This window comes from Zymoseptoria tritici, chromosome 10, assembly GCF_000219625.1.
Source record: "Zymoseptoria tritici IPO323 chromosome 10, whole genome shotgun sequence".
NCBI classification, from domain to species: domain Eukaryota; kingdom Fungi; phylum Ascomycota; class Dothideomycetes; order Mycosphaerellales; family Mycosphaerellaceae; genus Zymoseptoria; species Zymoseptoria tritici.
The window spans coordinates 1,210,456-1,237,982 of NC_018209.1; the positions used below are offsets into that span (position 1 = coordinate 1,210,456).

General features: G+C 54.5%; 7 protein-coding genes across 7 annotated transcripts; 5 read left to right on the forward strand and 2 right to left on the reverse strand.

The window, feature by feature from the left end:
- Positions 1 to 187: 187 nt before the first annotated feature.
- Positions 188 to 1,216, forward strand: MYCGRDRAFT_76532 (uncharacterized protein; the record flags this gene model as incomplete). Its single annotated transcript, XM_003848899.1, has 2 exons — positions 188 to 1,022; positions 1,086 to 1,216. The coding sequence occupies 2 exons, from the start codon at positions 506 to 508 to the stop codon at positions 1,214 to 1,216; spliced, it is 648 nt and encodes a 215-aa protein (XP_003848947.1).
- A 4,274-nt stretch (positions 1,217 to 5,490) lies between these two features.
- On the forward strand, positions 5,491 to 8,515 carry MYCGRDRAFT_87870 (uncharacterized protein; the record flags this gene model as incomplete). The annotated part of the gene is made up of 5 exons (XM_003848900.1): positions 5,491 to 6,116; positions 6,177 to 7,482; positions 7,569 to 8,156; positions 8,229 to 8,288; positions 8,357 to 8,515. 5 exons carry the CDS (start codon positions 5,491 to 5,493, stop codon positions 8,513 to 8,515), a joined length of 2,739 nt encoding a protein of 912 aa, XP_003848948.1.
- Positions 8,516 to 9,234: 719 nt separating this feature from the next.
- On the reverse strand, positions 9,235 to 10,826 carry MYCGRDRAFT_96349 (uncharacterized protein; the record flags this gene model as incomplete). The annotated part of the gene is made up of 2 exons (XM_003849005.1): positions 9,235 to 10,446; positions 10,773 to 10,826. The coding sequence occupies 2 exons, from the start codon at positions 10,824 to 10,826 to the stop codon at positions 9,235 to 9,237; spliced, it is 1,266 nt and encodes a 421-aa protein (XP_003849053.1).
- A 408-nt stretch (positions 10,827 to 11,234) lies between these two features.
- Positions 11,235 to 13,205, forward strand: MYCGRDRAFT_48437 (uncharacterized protein; the record flags this gene model as incomplete). The annotated part of the gene is made up of 1 exon (XM_003848901.1): positions 11,235 to 13,205. One exon carries the CDS (start codon positions 11,235 to 11,237, stop codon positions 13,203 to 13,205), a length of 1,971 nt encoding a protein of 656 aa, XP_003848949.1.
- A 3,212-nt stretch (positions 13,206 to 16,417) lies between these two features.
- On the reverse strand, positions 16,418 to 18,286 carry MYCGRDRAFT_76537 (uncharacterized protein; the record flags this gene model as incomplete). The annotated part of the gene is made up of 1 exon (XM_003849004.1): positions 16,418 to 18,286. The coding sequence occupies one exon, from the start codon at positions 18,284 to 18,286 to the stop codon at positions 16,418 to 16,420; it is 1,869 nt and encodes a 622-aa protein (XP_003849052.1).
- Positions 18,287 to 19,079: 793 nt separating this feature from the next.
- MYCGRDRAFT_101485 (uncharacterized protein) lies at positions 19,080 to 20,434 on the forward strand (the record flags this gene model as incomplete). Its single annotated transcript, XM_003848902.1, has 2 exons — positions 19,080 to 20,353; positions 20,408 to 20,434. 2 exons carry the CDS (start codon positions 19,307 to 19,309, stop codon positions 20,432 to 20,434), a joined length of 1,074 nt encoding a protein of 357 aa, XP_003848950.1.
- A 795-nt stretch (positions 20,435 to 21,229) lies between these two features.
- FUS1 (FUS1 actin binding activity) lies at positions 21,230 to 26,637 on the forward strand (the record flags this gene model as incomplete). The annotated part of the gene is made up of 3 exons (XM_003848903.1): positions 21,230 to 25,684; positions 25,744 to 26,370; positions 26,506 to 26,637. The coding sequence occupies 3 exons, from the start codon at positions 21,230 to 21,232 to the stop codon at positions 26,635 to 26,637; spliced, it is 5,214 nt and encodes a 1,737-aa protein (XP_003848951.1).
- Between the last annotated feature and the right edge of the window lie 890 nt (positions 26,638 to 27,527).

Consider the following 27,527-nt stretch of genomic DNA (forward strand, 5'->3'; position numbering starts at 1 on the left):
ACCACTCTTCTTGAAGTCTTGATAGAAGTTTCGAGTTGGTCGATGCTCCGATTGTGTTGCGAGCCGTTCGCCCATCAATTGTCCCGCGAACATTGAACGTGTCACGTGAGCCTGCCCATCAAATGAGACGTCACCTTGAACCAAAACCCCTCCGTTCCTGGCGGCCTACAGATATTGGAGCTCACTTTCACTCTGCCATCCTGTTCTACAATTCACTCTTTGCTTCTCTACGAACTCACCCGCGGCGAGGATCGCAAAGTGGACAAACGAAAGCTCAGCTGGAACAGCGCAGCGACGAGCGTAGGAGGACCACCACAGCATCATTGGAGGATGGCATAGCTTGGACCTTACAGCAAGGGGAATACAGAAAGTCGGACAGATCCAGTACGGACCATTACACCTCGAAGACAAGACCGCAGTCCACCACCTCCTCTCCTACCGCAATCCTCGAACCATACCACACTCCAAGCCACGACCATCTCCAACCACACAAATCGCTAGAATCATGTCCTCCTACCTCTCCAACCTCCTAACCCACACAACCTCCCGCTACGCCTCCCTCCGCCGCACCCTCCTCTCCACCGAAGACGACGGCGACACCCCCGACGACACCCACATCTGCCGCGTCCTCCGAGCCTACTACACCGAAAAGAACCGCGCATTCCCCGACTGGCTGCCTCCCGACCCCAACAAAAAAGTCGCCGCACAACAACAACAACAACCCGCAGGAGGATACGGCAATATGACCCAGTCCTCAACTTGGGGTCGCGGACAAGTCGGAGCCCTGAGAGGAGAGGGAAGAGAACCAGTTCAAAGAGCCAGTCTCAGCGATCTCTGGGACGCACCAGCTGGAGGGACGACGGCGCCACAAAGTTTACGAGCAGCGAGGAGACCGATGCAGAATCCCGCTGCCAACGCCTCGGTGGGTGGACTCGCTCCGCCTCCGGTTCAAGGACGTCCGCTCCCGAGTCAGAGGGCGGGGAGTTATCAGAGTGTGGCGAGTCAGAGCAGTATTAATTTGGGTGGGTATGGGCCGGCGGGGAATCGGCCGGGGAGTGGGACGAGTTTTGAGAGTGGGAGTGGAGGCGGGACGGCGCAGGAGAGGTTGAAGGCGAGGTTGTGGGGGGCGGCGAGGACGGCTGGGGCGGGTGGTGGTGGTGGGACGGGGGGTGGAGGGAATGAGCAGGATGATGGTGGGAGGAGGTATGGACGATGAGATGTTGGAAGAGCTATGGGAGTAAGAGATGGACTACAGGCGGAAAGATACCCCGATAAGCCGGTGCTGGATTCTCAGAGGGAGGCAGAGACAAGTGTTCTCCCAGAGCCATAGCGGGACGGAAAGGACAAGCAGATTCCGACCTTCAACGCGGGGTGGATGTGCTCCAAACAGCTTGCAGTCCCGCTGGTATGGGATCGCAAGATGTGCGAGCGCGAAACCTGGATAGTGCTGCAGGACACGCCTCAGATGTCGGTCGGAAACGTCTCACGCACTGGGAATGCGATAGAGGACGGCACGAACGTGAAGATGGAAACAGAAAACCTTCCTGGCGCAATTCGAAAAAGTTCCGCTCATTCCTCCAGTTCCGATGCCTACCAGGCCTTGATGAACGAGTTCGATGGGCTCATGTCCTCCATTGCCTTTCGTTCCTACCTCTTCGTTGTTAGCCCGGCCCGAGTGTCATTATCCTCGCGGAAAGGATATCGTCAAAGTTTGGAAGGACGTGGATGTCGAGAGAAGCGTGGTGAGTGGATGCAGAGGCCGATCATTGTTCTTTGGCCGTCGCGCTTGCTACGTTGCAGGGATGCGCTAGAACTTTGCGCTTCGAGTGAATGAAAAGCTCATGCAGGCGAGCAAACGCGGGACATTATTGTTTCTCATGCTTTCTTTGCCTCGTTCGGTTCTTTCCTTTGTATCACTTCTCATCTTCGTCGTTATAATCGAGCTGATCATACATCAACCAGAAACATCATCACCATATCATAGACACTTGCGCAAAATCCTACGACCCACAATACACCAGCCTATCACTCAGGATCAACCACCTCCGAACCAAAGACCAAATGTCTCCACCAACTCCCACCCCACGAAGCCGCCAAACCCACCAACGTCGCGACAGCCACTTCACCATGGGCTTCACCACCATCCAACCCCAGCTCCCCTTCCACCCACTTCAACCACCACCACCGCCCTCTGCACCCTTCGATCCGCGCACCGACATGACAATCCTAATCGGCACCCACCACTTCCACGCCCACTCCTCCCTCCTCATCTCCCGCTCCGAAGAATTCGCCAACCTCCTCGGCCCGGGAAGCAATTTCTTCGCCCTCCAGCAGGAAATCCTTTCCCTTCCTGCTGAGAACCCGGATGTTGTGGATGCTGTGTTGAGATTCCTATACATTGGCGACTACGACGAGGGAGCATCAGCAGATCGTACGCCGGGTGGCTCGGGTGGCAGACAAGATGACTTCACCTGGCACCTCGCCATCAACGCCTTCGCACACCGCTACGCGATCTGGGATCTGGCAAATTTGGCATTGGAACGTTTCCGCGAAGTCGGAGTCAAATTCCTGCACACCACGGGTCGAATCGGAGCGATGCAGCAGGCGCAGTATGATGCGGGGAATGAGACTTCGAGAGCTGTGATTGAGGAGGTGATGGGGTTGGCGAGGGAGGGGGTGCTGGATGAGATGCGGAGACGGTGTGCGTGGGAGTATGATTTGCTGGGTGGAGGTGGGGAACTTTGTGCGGTGAGGGTTTGTCGGTGTGGCGGGTGTGGGAGGAGGGTGGTGTTGCAGGGACAGGCGGGTGGGGATGGGAGGTGTTGTGGGAGGGTGATGGGTGGGGTGTTGTGTTGGGTTGGGGGGTGGGGGGAGGGGGAGAGGTTGGGTGGGATTGTTGGGTGAGGGATAGGGGGTGGAGTGAGGGTCACGAGATTTTGCTTGATGCCGTGTGGCATATGATCTGTGAGGCGCTTCTGATCTTTTTGTGGGTTCTTGGATATTGGCGTGCTCGTCCAGCGCTGTGATATCCTCATTGCGCTTGCTCTGTCGGGAGTGAGATGTCGGAGCGGGCTTGGCGCGAGGTAACGGGCTTTCTTGTTTGAACTTCGCTCTCAACTTCACTTCACTTCACAACCACCGTCCGTCAAACACTTCTCCACGCCATCATGCCACCGAAAGCAGAGTCCAAGAAGCCGGTCGGCATCGACATGTCGGAGCACTTCAAACAAGACGCACTGTCCGATGTGACACTCAAGTTTGGCAATCGCGAGATGAAATGCCACAAGATCATCCTCGTGACCCGCTCGGAGTACTTCAAGAAGCTCTGCGGTCCCGACAGCCAGTTCGCTGTGCGTGCTACTCTGGACCTTCACGAGGCATCTGAATCACATTGACACCAGCATAGGAAGCCACCCAGCCCGTCATCGAGCTGAAGGACGATGACCCGACCGCCTTGGAAGCGCTGCTTCGCTACATCTACACGTTTGAGTACGTCGACAACGCGGAGCAACGCAAACACGACTGGACATTTCATCTCAACTACAGCGTTGTGGCGCGGTCTGTGGATCACCGTCTTCCCATGCACAACTGCATCCCTTACTGACAGCGCTCTAGCAAGTACGGCTTCCCATTCCAGTCGAACACAGCCCATCACACGTTTCGGAAGATCGTGCTGTCAATAAAGGGCCCCGAAGCTATATGCGAAGCGATCATCGCCCTTCGTCAATTCCACGAGCTGATGATCGGGGTTGCGCCCACTGTCCAAACCTTGATCAAAGACAACCTCCAGCCGCTCCTTCAACTTGAAGAATTCCGATCGCACATTCACACCAACGAAGACATCCTCTGGTCGTTGATGGAAAAGTTGGAGCCTGTCAAGCCGAAGTCCGAGCAATTGCCACCGCTTAAGCATGTCAACATATTTCGGTGCACACGACCGAAATGCGACTACATCGTCAGATCGGAATTGGCAAGTGGTTCCCATCTGAACTGCCTCACCCACAACGTGTTTCCTACACTCTTGTCTTCTTGTTGGGTCCTAGCTGAGGATTCGGAGTTCAAGGTATATTGAGCCACAGCAAGGGCGGAAGTTGTGGTGTTCCGGACCATACGCTATGGCGGCGTTCCGTAGAAGGCATGGCCACGATGCTCGTCCGGGAATGGAAAGGAGTCATTGTGGGCAAGTGGGCCAGATTGGAAGTTTAGAAATCAACGCAGATCAATGAGCAGCAACAGCTCAAGTCGGTAACCACACCGATGGAAGCTTTCATTACCCGCCTCACGTGCCTGAGCCTTGTCTTCGTCGGGCATCCTGTGGATGCTTCTAGCTCGAGGTCCTTGCTGGACGATAGCGAACGAGTATGCAGGAAGTGGTCGGTATCGGCTTGCTGGCTCCAGATCTATGTCCGATCAAAATGCAAGACGCATCGCCGGCTGAATTAAGAACAGACCATAGCCATCATGCTCTTTGATATCTCGCTCAGGCGCTCAGGCGTTACTATCCAAGGAGACTATCATGCGTGTGGGAGTTGGTATTAGGTCATGCGTGTGGGAGTTGGTATTAGGAAAGCATCACGGTCGAGTTTGACGCCACGTCTGGTGCTGCCTGAAATTGTGCCTGATTCATCGTCCCGAGAACTTCTGTGAACATGCTGACAAATCCCCCATGTCGACAGAAAGAAAGCATTACTCTGCCGACGACGACATCTGCGGTGACCAACAAGACTCACCACGAGAAAGATGAGGCCGCCAGGTCGACGTTGTGCCGCTGTTATTTTCACGCCCCTCTCACCGTTAACACCGCCATATCATGGTCTTTATTATGACACCGCTTCACGAATCCTTCGCCGCCACACCTGCGCCCCGTTCCCGCTTCGCCGCACTCCACTATAACGAGAAGCGATGACTGGACGATGCAGCGGTGTCCTGCATTGTCACTGCAGCTCTCGTGACCGGTCAAGAACGACAATCGTTCGCCCTGTCAGTCTGTCACCCTCACCTTTGCCGCCTACTTGTGCGTTGTCATTCACCAAAGATGTTGGCTCATGGTTCAGAACGACCGGTGGCTGCCTGATCTAGCTTCTCCGCCTCGTTCGACTCATACCGAGCTCTCCACTCCAGCTGCATCATTGACGAAGGTGGTACATACTTATACCAAGCCTTTCCGTTCTCTTCTGTTTGTTCACTATCTTTGTTCATCAACTTCATCGAAACAGACACAAACGACCACGGCAGCACTCACGACATCGACAGCATTGAATACACACATATCAGGCCACACAGACCATCCATCATACAGCATCTGACAGTCCCGCTCGTCCGCCTCGACAAATGAGCAAATCAGCAGCAGCTACCGCCTCTGACACGTCACCATCGCATGTGCCCTCCACATCAGTCTTGACGCCAGCGACCACTCCTTCAGACACACCAACAAAGCGTCTTTCAACAGCTCTTCCGATTTCTTCTCTCCGCTCGGAGATTGAGGACAAGATGGACGAGAAGCAGATCAACGGCACCGAGGTGCCCGCAGCAGAGACCGAGAGTGTCGAGCAGCCTGTTACCACAAAACAGGACGAATCGACTGAGGCTGCACCTAAGAAGAAGACCACATGTAAAGACGCCAAGCACAAGAAGACGTCAAAACTAATGACCAAGAAGAAGAATTCGGCCTCTACGAAGAAGAACAAATCCATTCCAGCAGATGACAGTTCAGATGAAAGCTCCAGCGATGATTCATCGGATTCCTCTTCATCAGAATCGTCGGAAGATGAATCCGACGAGAGCTCATCGTCCGAGGAGGAAGTGAAGAAGAAGAAGTCAAAGTCGAAAACGGCCAAGAAGTCCAAAGACAAGAAGCGGAAGAAGAGCAAAAAACCAGACTCCAGCGAGAGTGAGGATGACTCCGGCGATGAGAGCGACTCCAGCAGTGAAGACGAGGCTTCAAAGAAGAAGCAGAAGAAGGCTGGAAAGAAGGCAAAGAAGTCAAAGAAAGCTGCTGCTTCATCGTCTGACTCAGAAGATGCATCCGACGACGACGGTGTCTCCGGTCTTGAACTACAAGTGAAGGAGCTCACATCGAAGATTGCAGCACTCAAAACCTCTTCCAAGTCGTCAAAGTCCAGCAAACGTCGAAAGTCGTCCATCTCCAAGTCGTCCTCCTCGAAATCATCTTCCAGATCCAGCAAGTCCCGCAAGACCAGGAAAACGAGCTCCAAATTCAAGCGTGTCGATCAGCTCTGGGATTCGGAAACCCACAACTACAAGCTCAAGGAGAGCGCCGAGGATGAAGAGGGCGAGTTCGCCGAATTCGCCTTCCTTGTTCGTCGAACCTTCAACTGGGAGAACAGATACGAGGACACAATCGTCGACATCAAGTCCAAGGCTCTTCGGACAGTGCTCGCACAGGTGATGAAAGGCTGCAAATCGGTCAGCTTGGAAGTCGACGAGCCAAGTCTCGATCCCAAGCAGCTCTTCTTATATCTTGAGGACCTGCGAAGCCACTACAAGAAGACCCTCCGCGCTCAAATCAAATCCGAGAAGAAGCGCAAGCAGATCAAGAAGCTTGGAGAACAGCGGCAATGCTGCCGCACTCTGGTCGCTTATCTCGATGAAGACTTCGCTGAAACAAAGAAGACGCTCTACCCTCTGCTCGCCGCCGGGAATATCACCTTTGACCTCGTCTGGGCACTATTCAAACCCAATCAGGTAGCGATCACATCTTGCTACGGCTCCTGGGACGAACCAAGGTGTATCAAAGCGCACTTTGCGACATTCAACTGCAACATGACGCGCGGCCAATGGTACATCATCGAGGGCAACTACGTCGAGTGTGATGGCACGAGATTCGGATATGGCGACTTTGAAGCCGAGATCGATGGGTTCAAGGGCCCGAAGAAGATTTCGAGTTTGCCAATCTATCCGCTGAAGTATCACCCTGATGTGAAGGCGGTGAAGGAGAAGATTATCGCGAGAGGAAGGAGATTTGTGGAGATGCATGGGATCAAGTACATGTTCCACAAGGGCATGGCGTTTCACAAGAAGAAGAAGCAAGTGCTACGCATTTCTATCAACGGAAGAGTCATGGTGGACCCTCAGACTTTCCGCCGCATCAACCCGAACTACCCCGTCAGTCCGATCTTCAAGAGGAGCCAGGACGATCTCGAATCAGACAGCGACGAGGACGACGGCTGCAACTGCTGCGAGTCCGATGACGAGGCGGCCGTGCAAGGTGACACGCATCGCAGCAATACGCACGATGGCGGTGATGACGCTCCCAAGTACAAGTACCGATGGGAGAAAGACAAGGACGGCGACGAGCAGTACGTGGCTGTCGAGGTGGATGCTGATGGCGATGAACTTCATGTGCAACCTGCTGTTCAGGAGCTCGAGTACAGTTCTTCGCAGCGTCGGACCTACACGGACGAGGAGTTGCTGCTCACCTCGCCTGTTGTGCTCGGGTTCAGCTTCAACGAGAAGCTCTGGGTACGTACATCGAAAGGAAGGAGCGCCTACCGGCTCTGAACTGCACTCCCTGGCACAACTTGAGACTTGACTAATCTCCCTCGCAGGTCGAATTCACGATCTCCGGGCTCAAAGACATCACCTACAACGACCAAGCCTTCGACTCCCTTGTCCTCCCTGGCGACCAAAAGTCCACCGTCCGCGCCCTCGTAGAGTCACACAAATACCACGCCGCCCAAACCATCGACGACGTCGTCCAAGGTAAAGGCCGTGGCCTCGTCTTCGTCCTCCACGGTCCTCCAGGAACCGGCAAGACCCTCACCGCCGAGGGCATCTCCGAACTCCTCCGCGTCCCGTTGTATATCGTCTCCGCCGGCGAACTCGGCACGGACCCCGCGAAACTCGAATTCGAACTGCAGAAGATCCTTGACATCGCGCATTCGTGGGGTGCGTTGCTGCTGCTGGATGAAGCGGATGTGTTTTTGGAGAAGAGGGAGATTCACGATATCCATCGCAATGCGCTGGTCAGTATCTTTTTGAGACTGCTGGAGTACTTTCAGGGTATCCTCTTCCTGACGACCAACCGCGTGGAAACTTTCGACGACGCTTTTCAGTCGAGGATTCATGTCGCGCTGCGGTATGATGAGCTTACTACCGCTGCGAAGAAGGAGGTGTGGAAGAACTTCCTTGGTATGGTCGAAACTCAACAGGCCTTACCCGCTCCCGGTGGCTCGGATAAGGCGAAGCAGATGGAGTTGCGCAACCAGCCTCTGTTCACGGAGAAGGACTTTGCGATGCTGGCTAGGCATCGTTTGAATGGAAGACAGGTGAGTTTATTGAGAATTACAATTATCTCCTGTTGTCTGGGCATCGCTAACCGCAAAAAAATCGCCAGATAAAAAATTCTGTACGAACCAGCCAGGCACTCGCGCTGAACGAGGGCAGCCAGTTGACGCTGGCGCACATCACGAGGGTTCTGGCGGTAGCCGAGACTTTTGAGCGAGATTTGAAGGGTGGGCTTGGCTATGAGGAGGCGATGAGGACGTACACTTGAGGACGTACACTTCATAGAACGGTGGCCTTTGTTTTTATGACGGTCGATACGGCGAGCCATGTGGATTGTCTCTACTCCATCGAATACAGGCCATTGCGCATGCTCTGAAGTCACCAAGTGACCTAGGGAGGGATTAGCATACTTCTTCGAATCGACGATCAAAGTGCTGCTGCGATCTGTGTTGCGAGCTTGACGTGTTGGGAGCTTGCGTGTAGAGGGGAAGTCCAGAGGCACGAACTGATGATCCGCCGAGAAAGCTGCGCTCGGGGTTACAACGTTGTCTTGATGTGCTCACCGGTGAGAGATGACTTCCCGCATGCAAGATATTCCCGTATTTCGTTGATGGTGGGAGAGCGCCGTCCGTCGAGCGCAGATACTAAAGCACTCGGCGATGTCGCTATCGGCTTCTAGATTCCAGTGATCGAAGTAGGAGCTTGAACTTCGCGGAATATCTGGGGATTGCCTTGAAGTCTCCCAGTGAGATGCGATTGCCACCCCAGACTTGGAGTGCCTCGGGTAGCGTGCAGAGTCAGTTGATGGGAGCGATGTGGGCCCTCTGACGGTCGTCGGGCAAGCTGCCGCCGTGCTCGTCCTGTCGACGGACACTCTGTGGTGACCCATCCTGCTTGAAGCGCGGTCCATCAGTGCCACTGTATGCATTCTGTCGCAGCCCTGATGCGCAAGCATTTGAGATATTGCGCATCTCCGACGATGGGCTATCAGCGTATGCGCGGCCCTGTCGTGTCACTCAGTGCTGCACTCTGAATAAATTGACGATTGTTGCCGCTGGGGACTGGTCGCCTTTCTCCTGGATTGCCGGCTTTGTAACCGAAGAAGCTGCCTCTGGTCTTTTCCTCATTGCGAGCCTTGGGCTTGAAATAGTTCGGCATCTCCAGAAGGCCAATGTCAAGCATCCAGCGGGCTTCTTGCTCGTATCCCTGTTGCTCAAGCATTTTCGCAGAGTTGATCAGAAACGCGAAGCCGCCCCAGCTTTGAAATAGCTCGTGGACGTATCCGGGTCGCGGATCTATCTGTTGATAGTGCCGCATGAACTCCAACGCTGGCAATGCCGTGGGCCGGGAGGGATGCTTCCGATGCAGATCGGCGCGATTAAGCCGGCCTGAGAAGACTTGAGTCCATGAGGATATCCTCCATATGAATCGATCATACAATTGGACATCTGCGGTGGTGTTCGCACCCTTGAACATCAGCTGCTTGAGAATCCAAACCCCAGCAAGCTCCTTTGTGATCGCTAGAGGGCTTTGCTCCTCCTGCCAAGCTTTTAGGAAGGGTACGTCGAAGCTCCATGTGTACTCGAAACTGCGGAGCGCTGCATTGATACCGTCGGCTCCTTCGGCCCAGTATGCCTGCGACTCCACGAGGAAACGCAGCATTGGTCCACGCCAGGCTATCCTATCACGGCCTTCTTGCGGCATTAGCACCGTAGGAATGTGTGGTATCTTCAACCAGGACCAGATGTGGCTCTCGGCCCCCTCGGCGACCATGCAATGGACTAGAGCTTTCAAGAACCCGAAGTTGATGCTCAAATCCGCCGAGTTGTAGTCCCGGAAAAGCCAGATCAGAGCTCTGCTTCCTGGCAGGTTCTGTTCATTGCAGTATTGTCTTCGCTGCTCGTCCTTGGAGCGCCCGCGGGCGGTCAAAGTAATGAAATGCTCGAGACACCTTTGCGCCATTGGCAGCTCTGGCGAATCGCTGGCGAAATAGTCGAGCGGACGGTCTTGTAGCGCCGGAGGAAGCAATTCTGTGTCGACGTGGATCCGCCCGAGCCAGTCTCCGGGGTCGTCCCATTTTGCAGGCTTTGTCTTGATATGCTTCAAGAAGAAGTCGTAGAATTTCGTCTTGTTCATGTTCCCTGACTCATCGTAGAACTCTCCAGGGTGGTCGGTGGGCTTGGAATACCTCGCCTCTTCCTTGTCACCATCTCGTAAGAAACGCTCGAATCCAGGCGGACGTCAGCCCACTGTCTTCGCTCAGTGCCCCCTTTTCTTTGTTTGAATGCTCGATGCTTTCCATCGTCGCTCGTGTAAGACCGCCATTGCCGTGCCGTAGTCGAGTGTCTCTGGCGGACAGGATAGGCTCTCGACGCGCCGCGCCATGAAGAAAGCAGGCAGCCAAGGCGAGTATTTGTGCGAAGGCAGGGAAGACAAGACATATTGGGCGGGCGGAACACCGGCGGATTCGCTTTGAAGCTCAGGAAGATTGAGTTCAATCCAGGCGCTTAGTTACTGTGACTTACTGTACTCGGCTCAGTCGCTCCCTTGCTGCAAACAGGGAGCTGAACGTATCCCATATGGCGAACATTCTGGTCCGAATAGAGCAGGCTGTCGAGAGCCAGGCCCGGCAATCTACATCTGACCAGTTGCTACCCGGGCGATACGTCTCATATGCATTGATATGCACTTTCGTACAAGAGGCAACGATACTGAACAAGTCCTAGACAATTTATTGATGTATATGGGCGAATAGAAGTAAAAGCAGTGGTCGCCTTCGTGCAGATATCGACCCGCTTACATAAGATTACGGCGCGGGCCGGACCGGACGGAAGCGCTATCGCCCAAAGGAGTGTTCTGCGACCCAAACTGACCTTCGAATAACAATGACCGAATGTAATTGAAAACTTCGGAGCAGATCCAAATTCGTCCAGGAAACATTCACGTAAGAGCTGTTCTACCATCTAACCGACCGTCCGGTATCGTTGATGCGGCCATTGCGATGTACATACCAGAAAGCAACACGCGGCTATGACCGAAATGGAAGACTGTTCGAAGCAGTTCAAGCGGCTTGTTGGGCCCAAGCTGGCACGTTGCGGACCCAGAACGGCAGTCTACGACGGACGTCTTCAAGTCATGGTCCAAGCCGAGCAAGATGTCAGCCAGGAACACCTCCCAGAGGACCTCTACCACTTTCAAGGACAACAACCAGAACTGCATTCGAACGGCCACGAGGAGTGATCGCCAGCCCATCATCCAGATCGCTGTCCTCTTCCAAACCGCCAACCGCCGATGGTCCAACAATCTACGCCCTCTCCACAGCACCCGGTCGCTCCGCAATCGCCATAATCCGCACCTCCGGCCCTCTCAGCACGCACATCTATCACGCCCTCTGCCCCAACAAACCGCTCCCTCAGCCTCGTCACGCCGTTGTGCGAACACTCTACGATCCGTCGCAGTCACAATCACGGGATACAATCCTTGACCCTAGCGCCTTGGTCCTCTACTTCCCTGCTCCCAACACGTTCACGGGAGAAGACATCCTCGAAATGCACGTCCATGGCGGCCCGGCAGTCGTCAAAGCTGTGCTATCCGCTATTAGTCGCATCCCGATACACCCATCTGGAAGGATTCGCTACGCTCAGCCAGGAGAGTTCACGCTCCGAGCTTTCCACAATTCTCGCCTTACTCTCACTCAAATCGAAGCTCTTTCCGATACCCTGGCAGCCGAGACTGAGCAACAGCGACGACTTTCGATCAGAGGTTCCACTTCCACTCTTCCTGCTTTATATGAGACTTGGCGTCAACTCCTCCTTTCCGCTCGCGGCGAGTTGGAAGCTCTGATTGATTTCTCGGAAGACCAGCATTTCGATGAATCGACCGTCGAACTTTGTGCATCGATATCAGCGCAAGTCCGACACCTCATCTTGTTGCTGAAAGTCCATATCCAGAACGCTGTGAAAGGAGAATTGCTACGAAATGGTATCTCAGTGGCATTCCTAGGCGTACCGAACGCAGGCAAAAGTTCACTGCTGAATTGCATAGTTGGCCGAGAAGCGGCGATTGTGGCGGAGGAAGCGGGTACGACAAGGGATGTGGTGGATGTGAGTGTAGATCTTGGAGGCTGGCTGGTGAGGTTCGGGGATACGGCTGGTGTGAGGAAGGGTGAGGACGGGAAGGCGAAGGTGGGGAAAGTGGAGGAGGAAGGGATCAGGAGGGCGAAGGCTAGGGCAACAGAGAGTGATGTTGTTGTGGTGGTACTGGACTTGGATCGGCATGCCTCAAACGGAGCAGCTGAAGAAGTGGTGCTGCGCATCGATCCGGACCTGCAGACTTTCATACACGGACTGGCTTGCTATCCGACTTCGATCCTGGTGGCGATCAACAAGTCCGACCTCATCTCCTCACTCACAGAGAAGGAACGCATCCTCAGCTCCGCCCAAAAGGCGTTTTCCGCCATACCGTCGGACAGCTTCCACTTCATCTCCTGCAAGCACGCCGAAGCGACTCGAAACCTCCCTCCACCTGCCACGCAAACCTCCAGCTCCTCACCCGACGCAGGCGGCATCCAAACCCTCCTCTCCGGACTAACAACCCAATTCGCCAACCTCACCACCGCCATCGTACCCTCCTCCAACCAGGGAGCGCCCGGCTCCATCGACCAATCAATCTACACCGAATCCCTCGGTGCCTCGCAGCGGCATCGGGACTTACTGTCGGCCTGTCTCTCTTCGTTGGAGGACTTTGAGACGGAGCTTCAGCCGCAACGTCATTCAGATGGCGAGGGTGAGGATGGCAGTGATGTTGGTGAGGACTTCGAGCCTGATATCGTGCTCGCGGCGGAACATCTGAGAAGAGCAGCGGAGAGTTTGGCGAGGATTACGGGGAAAGGTGAGGGGAGTGGGGATGTGGAGGAAGTGCTTGGGGTGGTGTTTGAGAAGTTCTGTGTGGGGAAGTAGTGAGGTCTGATTCCGCCGACGAGAAGGAAGAGCGGATTCAATCTGAGAAGTGACTGGCCAGCAGCCTTTGTATGATGTATGTAATGAATGCCGTCTGCTCTCTATATCTGTGTCAACGCTCCCTTGAATGAATGATCATGGGTGTCTTGCAGACTGTCTTGTGTATGCCGAATAACCCCGAACGCCATGCCATGCAATATGTGCAGATCTAATGCTTCTGCTTCTGTAGAGTGGATCGCTCCGTCTGATGCAATGTCTATGTTGATAAGGAGAAGTGGATGTGCGAAGAAGTCCGTCCCGATGCTATGCTCTTGAAAATGAAATCCATGCTATGCCGAAAAAGGACTCGAGGGGAGAGTGCGATGTAATATAGGAGTGAAGGTAGCAGGAGCTGTGTCGACCAATGTCCAGCAGTTGACGACGGTATCCGAGAGGAAGTGTGTGTATTCCATGGTGGCGTGTTGTGGAATATGGCGGACGAGCGTTGGTACTATCGATTGTGGATCGTTTAGTTGTAGCCTCTGCGATATCTGTCAACACTCTGTGTGTGTATGGGCTCAAGATGTGTAGTTTCTCACCCTCGTCCATCATCGTTCCCTGCGGCTGTGTAAGAAGACATGATGAGTTGCAGTGCTTTTGTCCGTTTTGGAGATGGAGGAGATCGTGCGTAAGATATGTCCGTAAGAATGCCGAATTGACTGTGAGACAGGGCCTCGTTTAGTGATTGGTCGTATGAACAGATCTTGAGGTCCAGCCAGAATCGACAAATGAGATAAGGAGAGAGAGGAGACGAGAGGTTTAGTTGTATCCTCCACGACCCATTGTGATAGTCTTTCTGATTGATGAGACGAAAGTGAAGATTGGTTTCGAAGGAAATGTGAACCGGACGAAAGATGGACACTAGGAGATATTGAAGATGCTTTCGTACAGGAAGGCGTTGGTAGATATGGCGAGCGGGGATGATTGACTGGCGATGCTGTTGCTGATGCGTATGTTCTTGGTATGTAATGGACAGGTGACCAGAGAGTGTCGTAAAGAAATCCGACGATGCAGAAGTCAGGCTTGAAGGAAAACTTGATAAGAAGGAAGTGTGTTGTTGTGATGGGCCAGAAGAAAGAACAGAAAAGTGAGTCGAAGTGAGCTATATAGACTCGATGTCACATACCTGTAACTGTCAATCAGCAATATCGTCATGATCACCTTCCATCAGCAACCGTACCTCGGATCCATGGACCTGGCTTAGGAACCAACCTCCGAAGCTGATATTACAAGCCACATAGACGGTTACCTTTCCGGCACTGCGAGGCACACGAAGCAAATCCAACATCGGCCTTACCAGAACAAGTGTCTTTCCTCCGCTCGCTGTAGCTGTCAAACGTCGCACTAACTTGTTATAGTGAATGGTCCAGGATGAAAGACGGACATAAGAATCAAGCTAAGGCGAGGTGATGGGAGCTGCTTCTAATCGTGAGCCGGTATTTCTGTAAGGCTGCATGATGCATCGGAGGAGCGATGGTCACCGCTGGAGGCCGTGTCTGCCGGGGACCTGCATTGGGTAGCACGACCGAATTCCGGCCTGCAGACGTGAGATATATGGAGATATCGGGTGATGGTAGGGCTGATGTCGTGACGAGTGAACAGCCGGCCGTGCAGTCGGTCGACCTTGATCAGCTAGGAGTGGATCGGTATTGGTGGACGTCGCCAACATTGCTGAGACCGGAACATGGCCGTGGGCAGCTGTGAGTGGTTCGTCTTCGTATTCCGCACCTGAAGACATCGAGGGATCAGCCATCGCAGAAGGTAGGATGATTGATTGCAGGAACGAAAGGAAAGAGAGGTGAAGCACCTCCGATCAGCCGGTCAAAAATAGCTTTTTGAGTTGACGCTAATGTCGAAAGAGGTTAGACCGGTGTTGGCGTGCATGAGGTGAAGTTCTGCGCCTCCAGTCCCTCCGTCTCTTTCGTCTCACACCTCGCTGTATCGCTGCCTCCTACGCCAGCGGACAGTAGTGGAGCCGGGCTTCCTTCAACGAGCCAACGCTGCAACGTCTCGCCAGTCACACATGTAGCGGGTCAATGTCCAGGGCCGCATACCGATCCTCCACGTGGGTGTCCAAGGTCTCCTGCAGCCCTATCGCAGGGCGTGACATCCATGTGAGACTCGACATGCCGTCTCTCCCGCTATCGTGGTAAGCAAGTCGTCAGCTGGAATCCTCAGGCTGCCTCTTCTCCCTCTCATTCGTCTTTCGACACCGCACTCTACGCTGTACTGAAGTATCGTCCGGACTGATGGCTCATCATGAGCAATGCTTGCGGACTATCTGTCAGCTTGGGAGCAGTCTGAGTGTCTGACCAGTCTGGACTGGAGCCACTGAGGCATTGCTAGCATTCCGGACGATACGGTGACATCGACACGGCCTGAGGAACAGCGAGCTGACTATTGTTGCTGTTGCGGACGAGGGGCGGATGGATTGAGTCCGCAATAGGCCACCAGTCCACCCCTGCCTGACGGACGGACATGTAGGATGCCCGATGTCAGACGTCTCCTTCGAATCCCAAGCCTGCTGGGTTTACCAATCCTGAACACGATAGGAAACCAGTCCTCCCACAAATCCTGATGTCGATCGTCGTTCTTGAAAAATGACTCAAACAATGACTCCAATTTCGACGGACTGCTCACACCTCCCGTCCTGACTGTCCACTTACATCGAGTCCATGCATTCTCCACTCTTACTTGGGTACGGCCTGCACTTTTAAGTCAGCAGAGTCAGAGTCAGTGTCCCAGCCTCAGCTCAAACCCACTCCTCAGCTCTACGGACCACCAGAAGGGGTGCCATCCAAAGCGCTCTGTGGCCGGCACTCGAAAGCAGCCAGCACGTGGAAGCCACAAAGCACGGCAGTACGCTTTCACCATTTGCGGTCACTGGACTTGAAAAAGGCGTTGAGCCGATGATTTGAGCATTGTGTTCTGTTTTCCGTTTGGCTGTTGGGTATTTTCTCTCTCTCGTCGTGGTAATCATTCTAGTAATCGTAGCAGTATTCGTAGCAATCTCAATCTCACCTTCAAACTCATCGCGACCCTTAATCTCTCCGTGTGTCATCGAGCCCAACATCAATCCAGTAATAAAACAAGCACACCAGAAACTCAGCGCAGCAAATCCCAGTCATGCAAGCTTTTCTCCCCTCGCCTCAAAGCTTCTCCCAAGAGCACAATCACCAAGCATACCCGCCCTCGTCCTCCTCATCCCCACTCGCGCCTTCCCTCCAATCCTCATCCCCACTAATCTCAGAATCCAGAAAGTCTTTCTCCATGAACTGATCCTCGCGCGGACGTTGGTTGTCGATGCGGATGTCCACGACTTCGCACAGGCCTTGGATGAACTTCTCGGGGGTCTTTCTCCAGTCGTCTGCTTCGGAGCCGCTGTCGCTGTCATCGTCGGCTTCTGCGGGTGGTGAGCCGCCTGCGGACTCGGCGCTGTGATTCGAAGTCGAGGCGACAACACGGGTGGAGCGGCGTGGTTGGCGCACCGTCAGCTTGACTGAGCGTGGGGTAGGTTTAGCCGGCGAGGAGTCGTAGTATTCGGTGTCGCCAGAGGGCTTGTGTGGAGATATGCGAACAAAGGACATGCGACGCGAAGTTGGCGCGATGTCGTTGTCCGACAGCTCGCCGGCGGAGAAGTCGATCGCCAGCTCATCGCGGTTGTTGATAGGTGGTAGGCGCTGGGACTTCTGCCAGAGACGGAATTGCTTCATGCTTCCGAGGTGCTTGCTTGGTTCAACGACCTTGCGGAGGAAGACACGGTTGAGACGCTCAGTCCACTGATCGCGGAAGCCGACTCGATCGCGCCATGGGATGTTGATGTGGGTGTGGATGGTGAGGTGGCGCAGCTTAGGCAGCTCTGGAGCCGCATCGATCAGAGAGGAGAAGAGATTGCGGGCGCCTTCTGCTGGAAGCTTTTGCGCGTGGGTGATGGAAAGGTGGCGAAGGGTGGAGGGCCAGGTTGGAACCTCCGCTTCGCCAAGGAGATTGTCGTAAAGAGGTTCCGCGTCGTTGGTGGTGAGCTTCTCGCTGTAATAGTGGAGGTCCAGAATTAGAACTTCCAGCTGAGGGCAGGACGTCTTCAAGCCTTGAAGAAAGCTCAAATTAAGAGCTGCGTTGTGGTTGAGGACGAGTTCCCGGAGATGTGAGGCGGAGGTGGTGAAGAAGGTCTTCATGATGTCGCTGGTAATCTCTAAGCAATTGCTCAGCTCGAGCCGCTCCAGGTTGACAGGTAGTCGCTGGAGGAACTTGTCCATGATCACGTCGCAGGTGACGAATGTCAGGTCTCGTAACGATGGGAGATTGGAGATCGCAGTTGCCAGCCCGGGTGTCCCTAGACGCTCCATCTCTTCGACCTCAGGCTCGGCACTGTCGTTGACGTTGAAGCCACACACAATCAAGTGCTCGACGCTAGCGAAAGTCTTCATCGAATGCGCCTTTGTCATCATCTGGTATAGCCTGCTTTGCTCGCTCTTCGGGATCATATCGCGCGACCATCTCCAAGTCTTCATCCGCAGCTTCTTATCCTCCATAGCCTGGACCATCTCCATCGGATCGAAGGTCCACTTCTGAATGTTGCATGGTCGGTACGGCGGAAGGTGGCGCGGATGCAGGATCTCCATGTGTTGTAGCTGTGGCAGCTCCGAGATCAGAGACGCCACCCTGAAATTTGGCCTGCTGTGCGCGACATATGCGACCCTCCTCACATCCATCGTCAGACGCTTGACCTTGACATTGTAGTCGAGATAGCGCTTCTCGGTGGGTATTCGCAAAAGATCGAGGAAGTGGTGCGGATGGTATGTCGTCAAGAGGGCTGGTGACTGATAGTAGGCCTCGAGAGCGGGTTGAGCGAATGCGCGACATGTCAAGGCAGAGCGCATCAGCCATGTGACGTTCGCAGCAGCGTTCGATGCCTGGATCTGATCGTGGATGGGAGTCGAGGCGAAGATGAAGATATCGCGGAGGATGTCCACTGGGAGGAGTGTCCAATCGGGGATCTTGTTGTCGCTTGGTACTTCGATCTTCTTCTCTTCCGCACCCATGCTCTTGCTGTTTAGCCTCCGAGGCTTGCCAATCTTGAATGATGACTTGACGGAGTGCTTGGCCTTGCTGCGGGTTTGAGGACGGTGTCGAGTATTTGTCTTGCGCTTTTTGGGAGGTGGCGCACCGGGAAACTCTTCTCCTTCTCCTTCATCGTGGTATTCATCATGCTCGCTGCCAGCGTCGAAGTCGTCGTCGGTCTCGGGCTCGGCGTATATGCTGCGGCGGCGGGTGGCTGCTTGCCTTGTGGAGCGACGCTTGGTGGACGCTGACATGCTGTCGAGAGAAGGTGGCGCAAGCCCAATGTGGGGTGTTGAGGGACTACGAGAGGGAGCGCAGAGTGTGCGCGGGGTATAAGAGGATGCCAGTGGGAGGAGAAGAGGACAGAGGTTGCGAAGTGGAAAAGTTATGGCAAGTGATGGAGGAGCAGGCGCATTCAAATGATGCAGGGAACAAGGATCGCCCGCTTCCCCACAATAATTAACTTTGGCTCGTGCGATCTTCCAGATTCACTCGCGATTCGAATACCTTTCACCAACACCATCTTGAGATAATTCACCTATAGATTCTCCCCTGCGCGGAGACATGAATACTTGCTTGTGCTGTATTATACGGGCGATCGAAACATCTTCGTAAGGTGCCTAGCGTTCTAGTCCGAAGACGAGTTTGAATCGATCGAAGTAGCGGAGGCAGGTCCGGTAGCTTAATCATGTAGCATCGCGCTAAGAAATTGCATCTCGTCTATTCTGGCCATTGGAACAAATGGACACTGGATGCAGCAACATCGCAACACGCCATCGAGTCTGGAGCTTCTTGCGAAACCATGATATGCTGCCGGAGGCCGAGTAATTCGAGATCCGATCAATGACGCGAGCAGCCATTCAAACACATCGAAGTCTTTGCTCGCGAAGAATTGCTGCCTGGGTGGTCGTCTAAACACATCGCGTGTAGATCGGACCTCGACCATACAAACTCGAACGCGAACATAACCCCATGTCTAAAGACAGCAGTTCACCGGCAAGATGCGCTTCAGGGCGAGCATTCACAACGTCAACACCTTCACCAAGTTCACGGCATCGCTCGCCAGTCTCGGGAATGTCGCCTGGGTGAGATTCAACGATACGGACGTTCGATTCACAGTCATACCCGAAGTGGGCACGCAAGTATGGGCTGTCGTGGCCATCGATAATCTCTTCGAAACATACTCCATCCAGTCGGCAGCAGAGAACAACACCATCAATCTGGAAGTTCCACTGGCCGCCTTGCAGAGAGCTTTGAAGAGTGCTCACAATGCCGTGTCTGCCAGCATCCGACTCACCAAGAAAGACAATATGCCGTTGCTTTCTCTCACCATTATCACCCAGACTATGATGAGTAGTGCTCCACAATTTGGCAATGACTCCTCATCCACCATGAATGGTGACACGAACGGCTTCGGCACCTCAGACACCTTTCGCGAAGAAAGCGTCGAAATGTTTGGCAATCGGCAGGACCGCGAGACGACTGTCACACAAGATGTGCCAGTTCGCGTTCTCGCACCGGCCTCCATTGAAGGACTTCACGAACCTCAATGTCGGGATCCAGATGTGCATCTCACCCTGCCAAATCTCCTCCAGCTCAAAGGCATCAGCGATCGCTTCACCCGTCTCGCCGCCACCTCGAAAGCCACTCGCAGCACAGGGTTCAACAGCGCCGCTTCGGGACCAAAACTCGAGCTCAGCGGTAACATGCACGGCTGTCTCCGCCTCACGCTCCAGACAGACACGATGAAGATCAGCAGTCTCTGGACGGGACTGGAGAATCCCGAACTCGATCCCACGCACATCCCGGATGGTGAAGAGGGAGTCGCGAACCATCCCAGCACAAGGATGAAAGAGTTGGGTGATGCGACGGGCCAGAGCGAGGAAGGATGGGCGACTGTGAGAGTCGAGGGTAGAGATTGGGGCCGAGTGCTCAGTGTCGGTCGACTGGGAGGGAGAGTGGTGGCATGCTTCTGCGACGAGCATGCGTTGGTGTTGTATGTTTATGTGAATAGTGATGAGCCTGGGATGGGAGAGTCAGTGTTTACGGTGAGTGAGATCGTGAAGTTTCGCATCGATCTTATGCTTGCTGACCGATCGCAGTACTACATCTCTTCCTACGCTCAGTGAAGAGGAAGGATTTGCCTACAATAGTGGATGCACGGGGCGGATTTATGGTCCGGAAACAGGGCCGATCGCTTTAACGTCGGCCGGCCGCAACGGTCTTATAATTCGAGAAAACGGCATAGGAGGCTAGAACGTCTTCAGTGTATAGCCACACACACGAGCTACTCAATCAAACCAGTATCCACTCATCTTCTATTGAATACGTCCTACAACAAGGCACATGTACTCGTTCCCCTCGTGCACCCCTATTGCGGAGGTTAGCGCGACTTTGCCCGAAACTCACGTCGATCTCCAGGAGACCAGAAGTTGGACCGCGTGCCCACCTCGAAGAATCCTGTGACTTGGTTTTCCATGCTGTAACACCCCGGCTCCGTCTTTTAATACCTCACCGGGCGGACGAACGACGACGTAATCATCTGAAACGAGGGCTGCCGGCAAGCTCTGCGCATTGTACCATTACACGAACCTCACCTCCGCGGATGCGGCCCCATTCTTGGACTTTCACGATATACCCGGACGGTTATTGAAAGAGCACGCGATAACAGGACAAAAAGCAGCGACGGATGACATGGTCAGCAGTGTACAGTAAGAGGGAAGCGGCGCATACTCTCAAGCGGAGGAAGCACTGGACATCCAAAGACAAGTGCGGGCGGGGGAGACTGGCCACAGCCCACAGACACCACCGAGCCCCCGGCGCACCCGCGCGCGCGGACCCTCTGCATCAGAGAATAAGGTGCACGACGAGCAGGGAGGAAACAGTGAGGATCATTTCACAACCCCCGAGGATCCACCGCAACCATGTTCTCCAGCGACAAATCCTCGCGCCAGTCCAGCGGCGGCAAGTCCTTCTTCTCCCGCAGCAGCAAAAAGGACAAAGCCTCCTTGCATGCGAACAATGATACCGCCAGCACGTATCTTAGCTACACTCCCTCACTCGCCGAGACCGCATCGCGTCATTCCCATCGCGACTCGATTTCTACCCTGGATCAGGAGGATTACGCCCGTACTGGACAGGAAGGCCTAAATATGCAGGCTGGAGTGATTACGAGTATACCCTACGACTCGATCTCTGGAAGTGGTGTCCCGCCGCGACTGGTGGAGCATGGCGAACGGCCGGTCAGCAGGCGGGAACCGCTGCCGCACCATTTGAACAAAGGCGGTGGTGACTTTCATCAATATCCTACCTTCGAACCCAGCACGCTGCCGCCGAGACCACCGACGCACGGAAGGGATGGGAGGGATGACAGTGGATACGCGCAGTCACGACACTCGAGCGATCATGGGAGCATACGGAGCTTTGCGTCCCATGATCGCAGAGGAGGAGCGGCGCCAAACGGCAGCCAGGCATCGGTTCGGGATTACGGTGAGATGGCAAATCTGGGAACGCAGCTTACGAGAGAGCGGGAGCGGTCACACCATTTCCTCAATACACACAACCCGTCGGGATTCTCGAGTACGACCTCATTCTCGCCGGATGGCTTCGTGTTGAACAGGCCTTCAGACGACCGGGTCATTGAGAAGGAATTCCTAGAACTCATGCTGAAGAGAGGATGGAAGAGTTTACCAGAACAAGCGAGGAGACAAATGGAGGCATACCCAATCAGCAAGAAGTGGACACTCGTACATCAAGACCGGCTGGCAGAATGGCAGGGCGAGCAGAAACGACGGCACATGTCAAGGAATACTATCAACGCACACGATGGCTTCATGCTCGGCCGAGCAGACGAAGAAGGCAGTCCGGAGTGGTATGTCAAGAGGATACTGGACAATTCCATCTCGCCGAAACAGCTGCAGAGTCTGTCTGTCAGTCTTCGCACGCAACCTATTGCATGGGTGAAAGCATTCGTTGAATCGCAGGGACAAATCGCTTTGACGAATGCGCTGGGTAAATTGAACCGCAGGCAGGTTTCTGGTCCGGCACCCGCGACTTCGACGACTGAGCGGGATCTGGATCGGGAGTACGATATTGTCAAATGTTTGAAGGCGTTGATGAACAACAAGTACGGCGCGGACAATGCTCTGGCGCACGACAATATTGTCATGGCGCTGGCCGCTTCGTTGACGAGTCCGAGATTGAATACCAGGAAGCTGGTATCCGAGCTGATGACCTTTCTGTGCCACTGGGCGGATGGCCAGGGCCATTTGAAAGTCCTCCAAGCGTTGGACCATCTCAAGGCACAGCAGGGCGAAAATGGCCGCTTCGACTCCTGGATGCGAATCGTCGAAGTCACGATCGACGGCAGAGGCAAGATGGGCTCCTTGGTCGGAGCATCAGACGAAGTCCGCAGCGGAGGCATCGGCATGGAGAACCTGCTCATGGAGTACGCCGTGACATCCCTCTTCCTCGTCAACTCCATGGTTGACGCACCCGAACGGGATCTTCAACTACGATGCCACATCCGAGCACAATTCGTAGCCTGTGGCCTCAAGCGAATCCTGACGAAGATGGAAGACTTCCAATATGAAGTCATCGACAAGCAAGTCGAGCGATACCGGACGAACGAAGCGATCGACTACGAAGACCTGCTGGAGAAGGAGAACAATTCCATGCACGATAGTTTCGAAGGCGAGGGGAGAGATCTCAATGATCCGGTGCAGATTGTTGAGGCGATTCAGCAGCGGATAGGAGGGAGTCGGGAGGGAGACTATTTCCTCTCGGCTTTGCAGCATTTGTTGCTCATTAGAGATAATGAGGGCGAGGATCGACTGAAGTTGTTTCAGTTGGTTGAGAGTATGCTCTCTTATGTCGCTATGGATCGTCGCCTGCCGGATATGGATCTCAAGCAGTCGCTCAACTTCTCTGTGCAGGCGCTGATGGATAAGCTGTATACGGATTCTGAGGCGAGGCAAGCCCGCGAAGCGGCTAATGAAGCCAAACTCATTGCCGATGCGGCTATTGCGGAGCGCGATGAGATGCAGTATAAAGTTGAACTAGGCGCTGAGGGTCTGGTCGCGAAGTTGCAGAAGCAGGTCGAGGAACAGGCTGCTGTCATCGATTTGCAATCTCGGCAAGCGGAGGCTTTCAAGGCTGAGCTGGCCGAGCTGCAACGGGTACGTGCTCAGGAACTCCAACGGAACGAGCTGGAGACAAGAGAGTTGTATCTCATGCTGCGAGACGCTCAAGATATCGCTGCTTCAAGTGCGAAGAAGAATGGCAAGAATGGCGCTGTCGAGACGGACCCGGTGGCTATGGCTGGAATCCTCAACCGCGAACGACTGATGGACCGCTTGGAAATGCAATTGGAGCGAGCCAAGACACAGGCGAAACTCGAAGGCAAGACCTGGCAGCAATTCAACCCGAGCGACAAGCTGCGAGAACTGAGAGAGAAGATGGAAGGCGCTGGTATGGAGATGGACAGCATGAATTCGCAAATGCCGTACTTGGGAAGCGTCACACGAGGCAAGAGTGGCGTTCCTCGAAGAAAGCCTCTGCGACAAGACACCGATGCCTCAGGAGCAGGCAGCGACGATGTCGAGATGGAAGACGAGGCCGTCATCGAGAAGCCGAAGATGATACAGCTTATACGACCGAAGGTACCCAGCTCACTGGCTCAGGCGCAGCAGGGCATGTTTGCGGAACTTAAAGGTCGCACGCAGAGAGTTGATGGCAGCGAGGATGAGGGCGATGGGATTACGACAGGTCCTAGTCATCCAAGTCTGGAGTCTGACACTCCTCCTACGCCCACTAGTGATGGTGCAGCGGACTCAAAGGAGGATAAATTTGACGCTCCATCAGTACCGGGCTTCAGTGGCGCTCCACCGCCTCCTCCGCCGCCTATGCCTGGTTTCTCGACTGGTGGGCCTCCGCCTCCGCCTCCTCCGCCCATGCCTGGCTTTGCGAATGGTGCTCCTCCCCCGCCTCCGCCTCCTATGATGCCCGGGTTTAGTGGCGCCGCTCCACCACCTCCGCCTCCGCCGCCTGGTATGCCGGGCATACCAGGCATGGCCAATGGAGGCCCACCACCACCTCCACCTCCGCCTGGCGCTCCTCCTCTTCCCGGTGGTATGCATGGTGGCTTTCTGCCTAAGTCAGGCTTCGAGGTCGGGCCGACGTCTATGGGAGCCATCGCTCCGCGACCAAAGAAGAAGCTCAAGGCTTTGCATTGGGAGAAAATCGATTCACCCGAAATCACTTTATGGGCAACTCACAATCCGACGCAAGTCGAGAAGGAGGAGAAATACCAAGAATTGTCCAAGAAGGGTATCCTCGACGAGATTGAGAAGATGTTCATGGCCAAGGAGATCCGCGCTATCGGCAAATCCACAAGCAAGAAGGCAGGGGACAAGAAGCAGATTATCAGTCGCGACTTGATGCATACTATGCAGATCAGTCTGGCGAAGTTTGCGAATACCGAAGCGGAAGAGTTTGTCAGGATGGTGATTCACTGCGAGAAAGAGATTCTGGACAATAGCACTGTGATGGACTTCCTGCAGGCTGAGCATCTGTGTACGATTCCGGACAATGTGGCCAAGTCGATGGCGCCGTATTCCAAGGACTGGAGTGGACCGGATGCGCTGAAGACGGAGAGGGAGTCGGATCCTGCTGAACTCACCCGCGAGGATCAGATCTACCTCTACACGGCGTTTGAATTGCACCACTACTGGAAAGCGCGCATGCGGGCACTCGTCCTAACCCGCAATTTCGAGCAAGAATACGACGAAGTATCCGGCAAACTCAAGCACGTCGTCGCCGTCTCCGAAGCGCTCCGCGACTCCGTCAAACTCATGCCCGTCTTCGGCTTGATCCTCGACATCGGCAACTACATGAACGACTCCAACAAGCAAGCCGTCGGCTTCAAACTCTCCTCCCTCGCGCGCCTCGGAATGGTCAAAGACACCAACAACGAATCCACCCTTATGGACTACGTCGAGCGCGTGGTGCGCAAACAATATCCCCAATACGAAGGTTTCGCCGACGACATCGCGGGCGTGTTGACCTCGCAGAAAATCAACATCGAACAGCTGCAAAGCGATGCGAGGAAGTATATCGACAACATCAATAATGTGCAGGCGAGTTTGGACGCAGGGAATCTGAGTGATCCGAAACGGTTCCATCCGGAGGATCGGGTGAGTCAGGTTGTGCAGAGGAGTATGAAGGAGGCGAGGAGGAAGGCCGAGCAGATGCAGTTGTATCTGGATGAGATGAATCGGGTTTATGATGATATTCTTACGTTCTTTGGGGATGATAATAAGGATGAGAATGCGAGGAGGGAGTTTTTTGGGAAGTTGGCGAACTTCGTCAACGAATACAAGGTATGTTGTCGTCCTACCTCGGGTTTGTGGTACGAGTTGTTGCTAATGTGTGGTTGCAGAAATCTCACGAGAAGAACCTCCTCCTCGAAGAAGCCTGGCGTCGCAACGAGGAGAATATGCGGCGCAAACAACTCAAGGGCCAGGTTTCTTCTTCTGCAGCTCTTACCGCTTCTCCCGATGGACCCGCTGCTGCTGCTTCTACCGGCGCTATGGACTCCCTCCTTGAGAAACTCCGTGCTGCTGCTCCTCAAACGAGAGATACCCGCGACCGCCGCCGCCGCGCGCGGCTCAAGGACAAACATCTCGTGCGCGTCGCTTCGGGGCAGCAAATCCCCGAGACGGGGGAGAATGTCGCTGGCGAGGAAGGGGATGGGTTGTTGAAGCCGGACGGCGCTGTGGCGGGGACTTCACCGCTGGCGAATGGTGAGAATACGGAAGGTACGGGGGCTACTTCTGAAGGTGAGGATATCGCGGACCGAGCAGCGAGTTTACTGCAGGGTTTGAGAGGGGATGGATCGGAAGGTGGATTAAGTGAGGTTCCGACGAGGGATGAGACGGGGAGTTTGAGGATTCGGAGGAGGAGGGAGAGGGCGGATGATGAGAGGGCGGAGAGGAGGGCGAGGAGGAGGGGGCAGGGGGGTGGCAGTGGTGATGTTGGAGAGGGGAAGGGGGTTGCAGCGCAGGAGGTTGTCAAGGAGGAAGGTGGGAGTGAGGAGGCGACGGAGAAGGTCGAGGGCGAGGGGGAGGAGGCTGCTGGGACGGAGGCTCCGATTACGGTTGTTGTTCCGCCTTCGCCTAAGCTTGAAGACGCAGCGGAGCAGGCAGAGGAGGAGCCTGCAGTCGAAGCTGATCCCGAACCTGGAGCGGCTGCAGACACGGAGACGACCGATGAACCTGCAGCCCCAGCGGAGGACGCGGAAGAAGCGAGCGAGGACGCAGAGAAAGAAGCTTGAGCGATCCGGGCTTTGTTTGCCGATGCATTGTGCGACTTGGACGGAGATAAATCGAAGGAGGAACTGTACTGTACATAAGCGTTACTAATGTTGGATGGGATGGGCGTTGCCCATCTTCTTGGATCGAACTTCTGTCACCTGTTGGGTTTCTTGATGATTCTTGATGGAGTAGGAGAATGGGATGGGCATGGTCAGAGCGAGGCGTGGAAGACATCGAGGTATCTGCATATGATCTTGCTGGGTTCGGTGCTGCTGATTGATTTCCAGGTCGGTTATCACCAAGCTCGGCTCTTCACATGCTACCACGGCCAACAGGTGGCAGCACATGCGTGTATTCACGCAAGGTCCAAGCTCTCATCGCTGGTGGCCTGCTATATCTCTTTTCCACATTGTTCAACCTTCTTCTCTTCTACCACGACATCCACCTTCGAACCAAGGCTTCTCGTCCTTCGAGAACAACTTCGACCTCTCTTCAGGAATATTCTTCCGGCTTGGACTACCTCGTCCATCTGCCATATCACCGCACTTCCAGCATACCCTCGGCCACCACAGTCTGGTCTTTGCAACTCGACTTCAGGCTCGCGATCGAGGCTTCCAACCCGTCAGCTTGGACATCGACCTCTGAGTCCAGATTTCCCTTCGGTCTGAGGTAAGACAATCTCCTTCCATGTCCGTGTTTCCATCTTGCAAGCAACTGACATGTGCTCCCTCTCGTCAGAAACCAGAATCGCTTCATCTCTACGATACGGTCTTGCTGCAATTCCCAAAATACTGCAGCTTTTCGATTCAACAGCCAACTGGATTATCAGCTGCAAGCTTTTTGGAACTGCTACTCGCCTCTGAACAACATATACCGCGAGCTGACTACCCCAACCAAGTCGACCTGATCA